Genomic DNA, 17,128 nt, shown 5'->3' with positions numbered 1-17,128 from the left:
CAAGAATCCGTAGCATCGGCCATTTCATTTGCAGCAGTAAAATATTTAGAAGTAGCCAAGCTGTTATAAATAAAGTGAATAAAACTGTGGTGTGTTTATTTGTAAAACCATATAACTTTTTACAAACTCTTAACACTTATATGAGGCCTAAGAATTGTAAATTTCAACTGCTTGAAACTAATTTTATAAAAAGCAGAATATTGTTCAAAATTTTCCACTCAGTAAAAAAATAATCATCTAAAAGCATACCATTATGATTACAGAATAATAATTATACCTTTATTTTTACTCTGTTACCATATGATTTATTATTAGGAATGAATGAATTTGGAAAGGCAATGTGTGTTCTATAGCGTATTTTCTCTGTAACTTCTTTGAGTAATGGTATTGCAGCTGTCCTTAAAATAAATGAAAAAATAACTTGTAAAAATGATATTGTTTAATATTAGTATTTATCTATAAGAAGAAAATTTTAAATAACCTTTTATTTTTTAGTGAGAATTGGAAAATATTCTGAGAATTGCTTTTCCCTATATCATATTATTTTTTACCTGTCGTAAACTAAAATAAGTATTTTGATGTAGCAGTGAATATGAATCACTATTCCCATTGCATAAATAGCATGTAAGTACATTAATGTAATCCAGTCATTGTATTAAAAGTACAAAATGAATGTTCTAAATAAAATGGGATTTTGTATATATTAGGATGCAGGTTATGGTGAAAAATCCCTTTTTGCTCCAGAAGATGAAAATGATGAAGAAATGCAGATGAAAATGGATGATGAAGTGAGTAAATATCTAATTCTGCACTTTTCCATGTTTAAAACTTCATCAGAAACTACTTATCAACATATGTGTTATATATTATTGTATAATATTTATTTTAAAAATTCTGAGAAAATTTAGTTTACAGTGTCTTTTTTTTTTTTTTTTTTTTTTTTTTAATTATATTTAAAGCCAATGATATCTTTAAGGTAAAAGCTGCTCCATGGAATACAACAAGAGCATTTATATCAGCTATGAAGGGTAAATGCTTGCTTCAGTTAACAGGTGTTGCTGATCCTACTGGCTGTGGAGAAGGCTTCTCCTATGTGCGAGTACCGAATAAGCCTCAACAATCTAAAGTAAGAGTACTCACTTTTCATTATGTTCTAACATATGTGTCTATAAATTTCCACGTCTGATGTTACTTAATTCTGTTGTTTTAATAAAAAGCAAACATCTTTGAATTAAAAGTACAGTGAAGAAAATGCATGAGTTAAAAGTTATTTATTCATCTCTTTAAATGGTATGGTATGCAATCATAAAAAAGTGTCATTGATTGCATAAATTCACTGCTCCATTACATATATATCAATTGATAATACACCGGTTATCAAAATGAATGGATAATGAGAAAAATTATGCTCATTAAGTTAATGTTGCAACTGGTACCCATTGCTGTAATTATTTATTTTAATTAAATGCAATTGAACACAAATTGCACTTTGCATACATTAGTGCCAGAAATCTGCAAATTCATTGATTGACAGTGTGGTGCACAATGGAGCATGTTGTAATTCTAGTCTCTAGTGTTGTTGAATGTGAATGTGTTTTCTGAGAGTGATCAATATTCAATAGTTATAGCTCAAAAGCATCATTTAAGTGAAGGTCTAAAGGGGCAAATAATTGGTAGAATTGAAGGAGGTCAAATATAAATGGAGGTCACTCAAGATTTGAATATCCCTCAAAGTGTCGTACCAAGAGTTTGGAGCTGCTTTTAAGCACTGGATCAGTGGATCGTCAGCCTGGTCAAAAGCAGCAACTGCAACAGAAGACCTTTTTCTGTCAATGTCAGCTCAAAGAAACCGTGTAGCAATGATAAGAGATTTGGTTTTAGACCTTTAGGCTGCTACAGGAACTTGAATTAGCCAATTCTGTGGTACGAAGGTTTAACGAGGTTATAAGTCTGTTTTGTTTTAAACTTGTGTGGTACTTATTTGTTTATATTTATATAAAACTTGTGTTTGGCACATCATAACCTTTCAAGTTATGTGCAAGAAACTCCACTATCACCACCACCACAAATGAGTTTAACCATTGGTGTAAGTGAGGACATAGTCCAAGAAACGAGAATAAAATCATATTTAAAATCATGATTAAGTTTTTGTTATTTAATATTAGTAATTTAACTTTTTAATGCTTAATCTCAAAGCACTAATTTGATAATCTCTGATTTAATATTGGTTAAAAAAATTCTCATCCTTATTTTTATAGTAATATAATTTCATAGTGGCATTTTTTAGTAATATAAAAATGCCATGATAAAGTAAGTATGAAGATATTTTAAGCAGTACTTTATATTAGCATAAAATATTCTCTTTCATCAATAATACTTTATATTAACATAAAGTATTATTTATATTAACATAAAGTATTATTGATAAAGATAATGGTAATTTTTTATGCATTTATTAGCCTTACTTTTATCAGTACGTTAAAATGCAAAATTTTGAGAAGTATGTAGTTAGTTTATCAGTAAATCAATTAAAAGTTTTACTCTTAGCCAGTTAAAAATTTAATTTGAGTCTAACCTCTAGTAAATATTATTTAATTTAAAAAGTTTTAAATAAAAATGTTATATTTATTCAGTTTTACTTACTAAAACTCGGTCATTAGATCTGAAATCTTGAGCTTCATATATCCATTAATCATAATTATAATATGAAATGCATAGTAAAATTATATGCCAGTATTATATTGTGTTCGATCTTTAAATTCTGTTTTCATAATTATTTTACGATATACTAATTTTTTGAGGGAGGGAGGGCCAAAGTGAATTTTGAGAGGGAAAAGAAATATTAATTCAAATCATATAATGTTAAATTTTCTAATCCTTTGAATTGAAATTATGTTTTCAATCAACTTTGATATTTTCTCCAAATTTCTTATCGTTGAACTAAATTGTACAATTTAGGAAGAGTGCAGTAACCAAACATCTGCAAAGAAAACAGTAACAGGAACTGATGCAGATTTGCGTCGACTCTCCCTTAGTAATGCCAAGCAACTACTTCGTAAATTTAATGTTCCTGAAGAAGAGGTATATTCTGTTTTATTGCCTTAGCTATATATTATAAATTATCTGTACTTAAATATATATAAATTTGAGTTAAAGACTGAATTTTTCTTTACTACTTGATGTATTATTGCTATTTCTGATATCACTACTTTGAGCTTATTTTATTTTACTACTTACATTAATTTAAGCTCTGAAATATATGGAAAAAGTCTCCATTGTGTAATATTATCATAATGGAGCCTTTGTAAAACTTACTTATAATATGCATATTTTTATGATAGCATGGTTCTTTTATTCTTTAAGAAGCTACATCGAATATTAATAGTGTTTTAGGACTTAAAATTTATAAAATTTTGAAATGTATTATTCCTGTTATAGATGATAAATGGAGACTTGTAAAAGAAGTTTTTGCTTGTGCAAAAATTTTCATAAAATCACTTTTATGTAAAAAGTATTATTATGTAGTTATTATTCCTGAAAACTACTGTATCATTAATTTCTTGGCAAAATGCTTTCCACTTCCTACATAATTTCAGAGATGATTAAATGTTTTTTTAATAGAATCTAGAAATATATTCCCTTCACAATGCTGTGAAATTTCCACTTCAATTTCAGTCTATTTTCTTACTGTTTTTGCTATAAAGTTCGCTATTACATAGAAAGTTATAGGCTGAAAATTTTAACTGCTGAAGTTCGATAAATTTTTGCTGTTAAAAGAATTGTATTAAGTGATATAAAATTCTCCCATAGATTTATAACCTCATAGAAAAGTATCCTTATTTTAAAGTATTCCAATTTTTGAAACAAACTGAATGTTATCAATATATTTTAATGCATTTATATTATATGTTTGCTGTCTGTGCTCTGTCTTACTGTCTAGCAGGTTTCTTCATGTGATTTTATGTTATCATATATATTATCAAAATAGTATGTTTTCATTCATCAATTTAAATGAGTTATTTTCATGTATGCTTTAATTACATGGACCATGTGCCTATAGGCAATCTAACTTAGCAGTGTAAAACACAGTAGTAAACCACTTACAAAATAAGAAAATGCTGTGGTCATTAAAATAGTCCACATTCCCCAGTGTGGTACAATGTCAGAGATCCAAATTTGGGAATTTCTATATTTTAGAGTATCAGTTTAAATCTAGTAAGATAATATGTAGAAATTATAAAATTAAGAATCTAAAGCAGTTTCTTATGAAATAATGAAGCATTTATGACCTTAAGGAAATCAAAATTTACAAAAAAAAAGAAAATATTTATGTTATTAAATATTTCTTTCATTGTAAGTTGTTAAAGTTGCTTTTTGTGCTAATACTTTCTCTTTGATTTCACGGGTAGACATAATTTCTTGTAATTTGTGTCGAAAATTGCTACCAAATTGTCAATCAATTTGTTTTTCTTTTTGTTCTAAACAGTGCTTTGTCCCTTTCTTCACAATCTGCAGCCGTATTTTCTGGATTTAGAACTCTACTGCAGATTTTGTGTTCATCTAATGCAATATTATATCATCCTCATTTCTTCACAAATTCCGTTAATTGGAAAATTTTGCTTTTGGTTTGTCATATCCAAAAATCTTCAAATTCTATCATCATAAAATTTAGTTATCATCATCCTCCATACAATATTGCTGATGTATCTTGAAATAAACAGATATATTGTTTCGCTAAAATTTGCCTTGCTATCATCATGTGCTGAGGAAATTAATGCTAAATTATATGTTGGATATATTATTTGTTACATTTGCATCTCTTTCCCACGTATGCTTAAGGCTTATCTAAGTCCCTATGAAATAAATTACCAAATGTACATAAGGTGGTACTTTTCCAATATGCACTTGCCATGCAGTTTGGCAGGTTTTTTTAAACATAAACAATTTCTGGTTATAAGAATATTTCATAGATGGCAAACACACAGACCACATGACAGGTGATCAACACTTGCCAGGTGCCAGAAAGCATGGCAGATGCATAACAGAAAAACGCTTTTAAGGCTGAGCAGAACCACAAATCAGTCATTATTAATTCTAACAGCACTAAATAGTCTATGTGTATCATTTACAAACTCTATTTTAGAAATTTCTGTTAAGTCTTTCCTTCTTAACACACTTAATGCTTCCTAACACAGTTGGCTTAAGTTTGTAATCCTGGCATAATGTCAGCATAAAAGGTCAACATAAAGGTTATATGCTATTTGGAATTCAGTTACTGATATTTAAATGTTTTAGACATCATTGGCTGAGTCATTTCTTAAGCTGGCCATGAATTGATAGTGGTGTGGTAATGAAAGCAAAAAATTATAAAAATGATTATCCACATTGCCATAATGGTTATCAATAAACATAAAATCACTCATAAACTGTGATAGAATGTTTTGATTTGAGATATAAGGCCCTTACCGAGCCAGGAGGCAAATTATTGTCTGTACAGATTTACCTTAATAAATGATTGTTTCTTGGATATGAAGGTGTTTTATTTAATGTTAAAAGAAAATTAAGAATCAGGATCCTCCATATGTTTTACTATGAAAAAAGTCTACAGCATATGCCTGAAGGGAAAAAAAAGGCTCGGGATTGAGAGGTACAGGACTTTGTACTGTATATTTAAATATTCATTGTGTCTTCCATTGCAACAGAAAATATGTTAAAGTGTAAATATTAGTTTCAAAAAGTTTATTTCTTGTGAAAAATTTAAAATGAATAAAAATGAAAAAAAAAAAGTGTTACAGTTGTTTTATATGTCTGTAGTTGATTTTATACGAGTGACTAACAATATATAAATATATTTTATCATATATGTAGGTTTTCTTTTTAATTGCAGATAAAAAAATTATCTCGATGGGAGGTTATTGACGTTGTCCGTACTTTATCAACAGAACAGGCTAAAGCTGGTGAAGAAGGTAATAATTAAAAATATTCAGGATTCTGCCAGCAGCCTTAAAATAATTTCTTGCTTTTAATGAGTTCAGCTTGTAATTATTAATAAGAGAGATAAAAATTTCATTTATTGCTTTTAAGTATCTTAAATATTTAAATTAAATTTGGAAAGATAAATAAATAACTTACGTTTCACCAAATGGCAAAAAACTGGTATGTAGAAGATAAAGATATTTTACATCGAGTAGTAGCAACACATTTCAGTTTAAGTATTATGTTTTTTATTTATTAAATTTGAGAGACAAATATGCTCTACTGGGAAGTAATACATTACTTTTAAATCACTGAGTTTTCTGATTAAATTTGAAACATAAATATCTTTTGCTTTTTAGAACAATGTATTGCTTTTAAATTGTTGAGTTTTTAATCAAGAATTCATTAAATTTTCACAGAATATGAAATAAAAAAAAAAAAATTCAAAATTTGGGCATTTTTGGGTGAAGGATTATGTGTACTCCAAATTTGGTGGCTCAAGGTACTGCCGTTGCTCCACAGTTCAAAGAACATATATGCATACATACAGATTCTTTATTATTTAATAACATTTATATATTATCTTTATTTTAAATTTTTGATTAATTCTACATTAATAAGAGCACTGATTAGATGTAGAACAAGTAATATCTAGATTTTTCCATATTTTTTTTTATTTATAAGCAGGTACATGTAGAAGTGGGTAGGACAGAAGAAATTCACCCTTAGTCTTTCAGCTATAGGCCTGCCACATTAAGTGTTCAGTTCTACCCAAATTTTGAGAATGCCCTGAGACTGGTCTAGAGATCCACCCTTCTTCCCTTACCACCAACCTATTGAGAAAAGTTCTGGTTCGCCATGTATTTTGAGTACCGCCTTGCTGAACAGACACGATAAACATCCATGCCTTTTCTGGGAATTGTACCCAGGCCTATCAGTATAGTCAGCATTGCTAACTGGTACACTAACTGGGTGAGAAGTGGAATTTCTCAAAATTTTCTTTGTTTAGGACTTTCTAATTATGCACACCCTCGCTGGTAATTGTGGCACAAGTATGTGGGTAGTGCATATCTGTTTGAATATGCATGACTTTTTCACTTTTGAAATTCAAAAGTATTTTTTCTGACAACTTTTTTGCAATGTGTATATCTGTTGTTCTTATAATGAATCATAATGGGGCTGTGAAGTTTGTTGGATAATAATAAGGAAAGCTTTGCATTTCTGAAGAATATGGCATTTTGCCCAACAATAGAGAATACAAAAGTCTGCATTCTATGAAGCTGTACTAACCGAGTTCATAGAAATGCAATGCAAAAAATTGCAAACACTGTTTTAGAAAGTAAGTTGGAAAAACTGGTTTGAAGAATACTGCATCTTGTTTACAACAGCTATTTGCCTTATTTATTGTTGGCCAGTGCCAAAGTTGTGTGGAGTGCCAAATTTGTGCAGTTCCATGATTTTTGTGTAGTAAATACAGATTGATTTGTACATGGAGACAACAGCAGCACTAAAAAATTACAAAATGATTTTTTGGAAAAAGTAAGAGTTTTATTATCAGTGTTTCTTACTTTTTTAATTTCATTGGTAGATTGCTCTGTTATGGAATTCTTAGTGTGTTGGCATTTTGAAAATGGCACTTACCTTCTGTGCATCAGCTTGACGAAAAATTAATCAGCAGCAAATTCACAAATGCCTCTCGGCAATGAGTTCATAACTTTTTGGTAAGAGTGCAGACAGTCAGCAGAGTCGTAGCTAGGGTTTTCAGCACCCAGGGACAACTGAAGATTCCGCACCCCCTACTGCTTGCCAAGGATGGAAAACATTTAATTCTAAAATGTCATAACATCAGTTTGGCGCCCCTTGGATTCTGCGCCCGGGGACAGATGCTCTCCTTGCCCCCCTCTAGCTACACCTCTGATAGTCAGAGAGAACTTTTTTCTTTATTTTGGAATATAGTAGCTGTATCAAAATTCCCTTTTAGTTTAGGCCCTATTTTTATGATGCTTTGTTAATATTACTTCCATGTACCTGTACTTCCTGTCTGCTGTGAGACTTGTATGTTCAGAACATTTACAATGATTTATGTAATGAATCCACCCATTTTCTTCTTGCAGCTATAAGATAATTTAAAAGGGGCATTGGTCAGTGGACCATATTGTATATTGCTCAGTTCTTGAAGTCTTATAATGATTTCTAAATGACAGACTAAAATGTAATATATACTGAAATTTTGAAATGATTTCTACGTTTTAACACTTCTTTCATATAACATATTTCAACAAATCAATATAACATATTTCAACAAATTTATTACTAAAAATGTAAATAAATGTGCTGTGCTACAAAATAATGCTGTAAAACAAAAAATTTTAACTTACATTTTAGTTTGAGTTTTAATTTTTTTATTTTTATAATATGTTAATAACTAAAAATGTATTAAATTAATGTTTTTAAGTATATGTATACAGTGAAACCTTGAGATACGAGCACCTCTATATATGAGAAATTTGAGATACTAGGAAAATATGAGAGAAAAATTTGTCTCTAAATATGAGCACTGACTCGAGTTATTTGCAATAAGCCTGGTTGTTGGTATGCGTAATGCCATTTCCTGATCCGTCTTGACTCAAAGAATCCCCTCGTCAGATCACTTGGTGTTTTTTATATACTTATTTGTGCACTTGTGAATCAATTGTTTATTACGTTTAACGTGAAAATAATTTTTTCACGATGCCTCCCAAAAAGGTTGTTGCCTCAGATAGTTCTGCACAGAAAAATAAGGAAGCCATAGGCATTGAAATGAAAAAAGAAATCATAGATAAACAAGCATGGAGTAAGAGTGACGGAATTGGCGAAGATTTGCAGCCTTTTGACATTGATGATTTGCAATATTCTGAAGAAGCAGGAAGAAATAAAGAAACTTGATGTAGTCAAAGGAGTTACTGTTACTTCCAAGCACCATCAAAAATTCCTAGATGTTGAGAAGCTGTTGTTGGTGTGGATTTAAAATATCAGTGTCAGAAGCTGTCACAAAGGTAAACTACAGTTATATTATTTACAAGTGTTATTTATTAGAAAAATTTATTTTTATGTTGATATTTTTGTGGGTTCAGAACAGATTAACTGTACTTCAATTATTTTCAATGGGAAGTTTGTTATGAGAAATTTGCTATACGAGGTCAATGCTGGATTTGAATTAAACTTGTATCTCAAGATTCCACTGTATGCACTTAAAAGACAAATTTTCTTTTTGATTCCATCTTTCACTTTTTCTTTTATAATATTAAAAAATTCTTTTCAAATTATTTTTTTACCTTTTGGTTTCTTAAAAAATCATTTCTATTTTTTAATTTCTTTATTTTCTAATTCTGGCGTACTTGTTTGGAATTCATGTGGAGTTCAAATTATAATTCCTAGCTTTTACTTTTTTGTTAGGGTATTACCATTTCATTAATTGGATTATTATATATATATATATATATTTTACTAACAGATATGTTTTTCTTTTGATAGCCATGAGTAAATTTGCTAGAGGTAATCGTTTTAGCATTGCAGAACATCAAGAACGATATAAAGAAGATTGTCAGCGCATCTTTGATTTGCAGAATCGGTTTGTTTTTTTTTTTTTTTTTATTTATTAATTTTGTGTATCTCCATATTTATTTTTATACATGTGAATAGTTTTTCAGGTGAATTATTTTTAAATATTGAAATAATTTATTAACACATTGACTACGCACATTTACATGATTTGCCCATAGTGCCAATATGAATTTTTATTATGCGATATATATTATCTGCTGAAGATAGGATGAACTATATAATCATGTTTAATGTATTTTTCACAGTGGAATTCGTAATTAACCCTCACCACAAAAAATGGGATTTATTATTTAAATTTCTGTTATTTATGACTCTTCAAACTATTACCATTTGTTATGATTTATTGCTGTTCAAACCAAGACCATTTTTGCAGTTTACCATTCTTCAGACCATTATTGTAACAACAGTGTTATTTAAAAATTTATCAACATCGATATTTACTCTAATTATGTATTTTTACTATTGGTCGCTTCACCAGTGACCCCCCACGACGCCGGTGAAGCGACCAAGTTGAGTGCTGGCCACTGGTGACCTCCATGGCAATCAATAAGTTAAAAACATAATTTTAAATTGGCCCCTGGCAAATCCCTTATCCTTATTTGTATATGAGACGAATCACTGACCAGTGCTATGCAAACACCGAACCTCTGTAAGATTGGAATTAATGCTATGAGAGAAATGGTTTGTTTGAAGGTTTAAAGTTATGATATATCATGTATTATAGATTAATCGATAATTTAGTAAATGTAATAATAAAATTTACATCTATTTTCAATACATGGCAGCTTGAAAAATAACTCATGCTGCATTGTCTAACCATTTTTAGTCCAAAGGGGCAATTTGCCTAGAAGGGCTATTAATCTCGTTTTGGCATTTTGCTTTGATTCACTATAAACAGCAAATCACTTTTTTAAATTGTTACCACCAAATATTAGAGTCCTGTATTATATTTAAAGTAATTAAATAGTGAAGAATCTGCATAAATGTATGTCTGTTTCTTGCACTGTGATAAAACCTATCAAGTTTTGAATAATGTATGTGTATATTTGAATATGGGCATCTAAAGGCAAAATTTGGAATTTGTTTTATTATCATCTGTTTCATATTTTGTGAGTTTTTAATTAAGAAACTCAATGATTTCAAAGTGAGCAATGGGAACACTGTACAGAATAAAAAACATTTTTATCTCCAGCTTGTGAGACTGTGTATCGGAAATTCTAAAGATATGCTCTTTTTAAATTATTTTTGCAATATTGCTGTTTAAAGTGGTTTTATGGTTTAAGTGTTAAAAATTAAAGTAACACATAAAATGTTAAAATAATAAGCCCCTATGGGCGTAATATGAAATTTTAAAAAAATAAAAGTGTTTTTTTTTTTTTTTTTTTTTCAGCTAACTGTTCTGCAATGCATTGAGTATGTTGAGCAGGAGAAATTTTTCTCCATATGCAGAAAATAGATTTTGGAAATGATACTCAGGCTAAAAGATTTTTTTTAATGCTGTTTGAGAATAACTAATTTGTTATTCAAATAAGCCTTAGACCTGCACCAGAATTTAGGGAAGGCAAAATTTTTTGAATTAAAGAAGCAACAAGCAACAAAATTAAGGAATAGCAAATCTTTAAAATTTTTAAGGAAAGAACTTACGTGCAAAATTTTTGGAATTTAGAGAGACGCTTGGCAGCAGAATGCAGGACCTGAAGAGACTGCACCAGGCTGCAAAATGTCTTGTACCTACCCTGGATAAACCTTAACCTTTTTCGAACAGGCATCCCATGTACGCATTCCCTACGAATTTTCTCATAGCCGGATGTCCCACCCCTGCATTGCTGGAGAAGACCTTAAGGGGATGGGTGATGCATATGTGCATTTTAAGCTGAAACATTTTTTAAAGACTGCTAAATAGCACCCTGTATCCATTACTTTTGTACCAAATATTTTTTTAGGATCCTGACCTCCATTTTTTTTCGCATTTTATCTGATTTTGTTATTGTACTCCTCTGCTGTTATAGGAGAGGAGTGAAAGCATAATGTAAACAGAGCTTTGCTCTTTAACTTGCCACGTGACATAAACATTCACAGTGTCTCTCTCAAATTCTTTTTTTTTTTATTATTATTATTTTCGCTAAAATATGGGATCTTTTAGAGTTACTATATAGGGTTTGGTTACCCTTTGCCTTGCTTTCATATATATTTCGTGTACTTTCCATTTTATTTCAGAAAGCCTTGGTCTGTCTTATGGTGAGCTGCTTGTTATTCATAAAGACTCCATTTTATTACGATGAGAAGAAGTTATTTATCAGAGGAAGAATGCATGGTAAATGAGCCAATTAGTGACATAAATGAAAGTGATGGATTCACTTTTTAAAGTGTTAACGATATTTCCAGTGATTCTGATACAGACATTTTGTCAAAGACTGGGCTCATTGAGTGCCTGCCTTCTCCCTATGAAAGTTCGACTCATCTTGGTATGACTCATCTTGGACCTATGAAAGTACTTCATCTTGGACTCGAGCGCTTGAGGAATTGTATCGCCATTTATTTATTGAAACACTGAGAACAAATTATGTAGTAAATGCTGAAAAAGAAAGTTCTTTCTTTCTTTTTTTTTATGATGAATTTTATTGTGGAAGAAACAAATAGGTTTACTCAAAATGCTCGAAGAAGTATTCCATCAACTTCTAATGGATTCAAATTTTCAAATGTACTGAGAATATAAAAGTATTTTTTATGATAATATGATAAACATTTTAAGAAGCTTAATTTGAAAATGTATTTTTCTGCAAATGAGATATTTACTATTCCATTTTTCTAATGCAGTTATGCCTAGAGTTATGTTTCTTAACATTTAAAAATTTTGCATTTCATCCCAGAGATTGGTAAGTTGGGAAAGGTAGGACTAAATATGGAAAATCTGAAAAATAAATTTAAAAGAACCCGCATAGAAAAAAGTATTTGCATCTATGAATCCCTTTTTGCTTGGAAAGGACGTCTTGGTTTTCATCCTTATGTTCCATCCATAAGATCCCACTATGGAATGAAAATTTGTAAGTTATGTGAAGCAGCCACGGGTCTTACAGAGAAAGAGTAGCAAAAACACGTTGATGAGTGGCTTATGTGAGAACGGGTATAATTTATATTTGGATCGCTTTTTCAGTTCCCCATCAGTTACAAAAATATTTGCATTCTGTAAAAATAAATATTTGGGGAACAGTATTAAAAAGAAGGGAAAAAGGTGATGATTTTTCAAGATGAAAACTAAAAAAGGGTGAATTGGATGCAATACAGTGTGATTCTTCAAAGAAGAAAAAAGATGATTTTATGCTAACAAGCATACATGGTCCAGAAGTGGCTAAATGTGGCAGAAAAGATAGAGTAACTAAAAAGAATATTTTAAGACCTAAATGTATCATAGATTACAATGAAAACATGGACAGTGTAGACATAGAACACGCAGTTATGACTTATGACCCATTGTTCATGTTTTATAAAAATCAGCGAAATGGTACAAAAAATTGTTTTCTGGCCAGATGGATATTACAGTATTGAACTCGATCATTCATTTTTTATTTTAGAAAAAAAAAAAAAAAAAAGAACATTAAAACACCACTTCTTCAATTTAAAATGAAACTGAAAAATTTTGATAAGCCAAAAAGCCCAAAGAAAGTGCATGGTTTTTTCACAAATGCTGTTAGAACAAAGAAAAAAACAACAGACTTTGTGTGCTTTTGGATCATGCTGTATAGGACTTTGTGTTTCTCTGTGCTTCAAGATTTGTTACTCTCAGTCTTCATTTTAAATTTTTTACTTCTTCTTGTAAATAGTCTTTCTTGTATTTTTTATTTGTTCTAAAGTTTATTAATGTATTTTGTCAATTAAAACTTCAGAATAATTTGAATAATGCTTCCAAAAATTATTTCTCAGTGTAAGCAATATTTTTTTCAATATATTTTCATATAAAGTAAAAGAAAAAGGTTATTAAATGCAAATTTTATTATATATGCCAGCTTAAGTAATAATCTGTAGTGATACAAAAAATTCTGACATTAGACTTTATTGTATGTGCATGATTTCCCCCCCCCTAAAGTTAGGTTTAGCAATGCAAAACCCCCAATCCTTTAGGATGATTCCTTTCTACTCCCCTCCATCCCTGGGGAATGCCTTGAACAGAGATATGCTATCTCGAAAGAGTTAAGTTTATATGGGAATTTATTTATTCTGTACCCAGATAAGCCTTAAGCGTTTGCGATAAATATATGTAAATATAATAAATAACTTAAACTAATGTAATTCTGGCTTCCCAATCCTTTAGGATGATTTCTTTCTACTCCCCTCCATCCCAGGGGAACGCCTTAAACAGAGATGTGCTATCTCGAAAGAGTTAAGTGTATATGGGAATTTATTTATTCTGTACCCAGATAAGCCTTAAGCATTTGCGATAAATATATGTAAATATAATAAATAACTTAAACTAATGTAATTCAGGCTTAACTTTGTCAGCATGCGATAGAAGCAAGACAAAATTTAGTGAAATAATAGATCTTCAGTTGCTAGTCTGATGCATTGCTGATAATGCATAGCAGATTCTAGCTAAGCTTTGTTATGAGAGTTGCAGATTTGAAGGTTTTCAGATATCGCAAAAAAAATAAAAAAATAAATTTTCCAATTAATGGAATTTATAAAAGAATGTGGAGAAATGGTCATAAATGTGATGTAACAGAAGTTTTTCATTGCAATGACAATACATCAACCACCATTCAACTAATAGATTGCAAAATCTGTAGTAGGGCTCTAAATCCAGAAAATATTGCTACTGATAGTGAAGAAAGAGAGAGAGAGGTTGTTTAGATTGAAGCATTTTGATTGACAATTTAGTGGGAATTTTCGACACATTAATTACTGGACTTTGTAACTTAACAAGAAATTATGTCTGTTTATAAAATTAAAGAGAAGATGTATGAAACAATTTTACCCTCTCACAGTAGGTGCCTCACTTATTGAACCACTCTCTTGCGACAGTGTGCTGACAAGATGGGGAAGGGCAATTTGCACGACTAAACCTAAATTTGGAAAAAAAAAATTGCATAAATGAAATTTGGGGTCCAATTGTTCCAATTTTTGGCATATTAAGAGAAGAGCTCTCAGTTGTCTAAATTTATTCAAAAACTTATTTTCCTTGCCAGTTAAAGTATAAAAAAAAGTTTCAGTAAATGATACACAGAATATTTGCCTCATTGCTAGCCACACTCTAAGAGGAATGAATAAAACATCGAAAACAATTGGACATATGTCTCTTTATCACCAAAAATAAAAGCAAAAGTGTTCAGAAGCATCAAGAACATCCCTAGTGTTTATGCCTGCTGATGCAATTAATAGCTTTACATTACTTAACCCATGATTTCCGCTTTGATTCCAAACCAAAATACCAAAAATAATATATAGTGAAACAGAAGGAAGTTCAACATTATGTAAATTCTATCCTGTATTTTTCACTGTTATTTCAATGTCAAACTTTGATGTTTTTATAAGCTATATTTTGATATTCTTATTCACTCAATACTGATAAAACAATATTTTAGGGTACTTGCATCAAAAGAAGTTCTTTCTACTGATGAAGACTCTAGCTCTGAGGATGATTCAGACATTGAAGAAATGGGAAAGAATATTGAACATATGCTCTCTAATAAGAAAACTAGTTCACAAGTATGAAAGCTTTTTCTCTGACATAAGTTTTATAAGAGGCAGCAGTAGTATAAGAAGATAACAGTATTGCTATATGTGTTATATAGGGAACTTGTACCTTTTTTTTTTTTTTTTTTTTTTTTTTTTAGTCTAAAGGGGCAATTTGCCAGAACTATTAATTTCATTTTGGCATTTTGTGTTGATTCACTGCAATTCACTATAAGCATTGTTTCACTTTTTCAAATTGTTGCTACCAAATATTATCACCTTGTATTATATTTAAAGAAATTAAATAATGAAGAATCTGCATGAATGTATGTATATTTCTCGCATTGTGATAAAACAATGGTACCTAGAGCCATCCAATTTTCAATAACATAATCCTCTTGTGAATATGGACATCTGGAAGCCCAAATTTGAAATTTGGAATTTGTTTTATTATCGATTTCGTATTTTGTAAAACTTTAACAAATTTTTGATTAACAAACTCAAGGATTTCAAAGCGAGCAATGGCAACGTCGTGCAAAAAAAACTTTTTTTAGACTGTGTACAGAAAATTCTAAAGATATGCTCATTTAAAAATTATTTTGCGATATTGCTTTTGAACTGAATTTTATAGTGCGAAAAGCGTGATATTTAATAAAATGTTAAAAAAATGCCTCTTTGGACATAATTTAAAGTCTGAAACTTTCAGTTTTTTTATTTATTTCATTTATTATTTTTTCATTTTGCTGAAGAAAAGTTTCGTACAGTATGTAGATAAAAATTATTGATTATCATGGTATTGGGAGTTTAATTTTTTAATCCTGAGGTATCTTACAGCAGTTATTTTATCAAAATGATATTTTAATAATAGTGCATTTCATATATTGTTTATTGTATGTTAAATTCTTTTCTTCTAATTGCTTCTCTGGGATTACTTTGTAACTTCAAATTGAAATGCTACATGTTCCTTGACTTCAATGCATATTTCTTCATTGGTCATTTTCTGATCTGATATCATTTTTGTGTGATCCAGAAATATGGATGCGTAAAATGTGCTCAAAGCACAGTTTATCCTCCTCTTCAAACCATGAAAGACAAATGTACCACAGGGGATGATGATCATATAGCAGAAAGAAAATAGAAAAGCAAAATGTTTTGAAGAATGAAGTAACTAATGTATACAAAGGGGAAACAACATCTAGGTTATTTAGAGGGTTTGATCATTTTGAAAGAAACTTGAAGATTCTTTTATATAAAGATTTGTAAATCTGGTCAAGTTAATTCTTAAATCATTCTTTGAATGAAATGCATTGATTTTTGTATAGGTGAATGTTTAAAATATCTTCCGATCTGTAATGGTTGTCATTGAAAAACAGAAATCTTCTTCATTTATATTTATTATGTTTTTATATAAAAATGTCACTTAAAGATTTGAAACTACTATAAGTTGCTTTAATCAGAAATTGATATGGATTTGAAGTTACATAGAATGGCCAAATTCAGTCATGTGAATACAAAGAATCCTTTTATGGCAACCACTAATGAAAATGACAGTACTTTTGAGACCATAAATAAACACTGGTATTGAATATTAATTCTCTGAAGCAATTATTTCCACATAAGATATATATTGAAACCATGGCTTAGAAAGGATTCACTGTACATGCATTAAAAATTTGAAATATCTAATGATGTATTTGTTTTTCATTTGTTTGCTTTCGTAAAATATCTAGCTGCAACTTTATTATCATGCTGGATTCTTCATTAATACTTTTTAGTCAATATATTGTCTTCTTTTTGTCTACTAGTTGAATAAAACTGTTATTTCTTTGTCTAATAATTTCTTTATATATGGGACATTAAAAATGCAAAAAGATTCATCTCA

At 29.9% G+C, this 17,128-nt stretch overlaps 1 protein-coding gene across 2 annotated transcripts in view; it reads left to right on the top strand.

The window, feature by feature from the left end:
• The window catches only part of Taf1 (TATA-box binding protein associated factor 1), a 121,596-nt gene that overhangs the window by 61,770 nt on the left and 42,698 nt on the right, over nucleotides 1-17,128 (top strand). For both annotated transcript variants that reach the window (XM_035349867.2, XM_035349866.2), the window contains exons 21-26: nucleotides 708-788; nucleotides 977-1,126; nucleotides 2,959-3,081; nucleotides 5,888-5,966; nucleotides 9,490-9,586; nucleotides 15,156-15,279. In XM_035349867.2, coding sequence (XP_035205758.1) covers nucleotides 708-788; nucleotides 977-1,126; nucleotides 2,959-3,081; nucleotides 5,888-5,966; nucleotides 9,490-9,586; nucleotides 15,156-15,279 — 654 coding nt within the window. The remainder of the gene's footprint in view (nucleotides 1-707; nucleotides 789-976; nucleotides 1,127-2,958; nucleotides 3,082-5,887; nucleotides 5,967-9,489; nucleotides 9,587-15,155; nucleotides 15,280-17,128) is intronic.

The sequence above is a fragment of the Stegodyphus dumicola genome, chromosome 8 (genome assembly GCF_044657685.1).
Source record: "Stegodyphus dumicola isolate Sdum_Otavi_A_Nest chromosome 8, ASM4465768v1".
NCBI classification, from domain to species: Eukaryota; Metazoa; Arthropoda; class Arachnida; order Araneae; family Eresidae; genus Stegodyphus; species Stegodyphus dumicola.
This window is presented reverse-complemented; position numbering and strand designations above follow the sequence as displayed.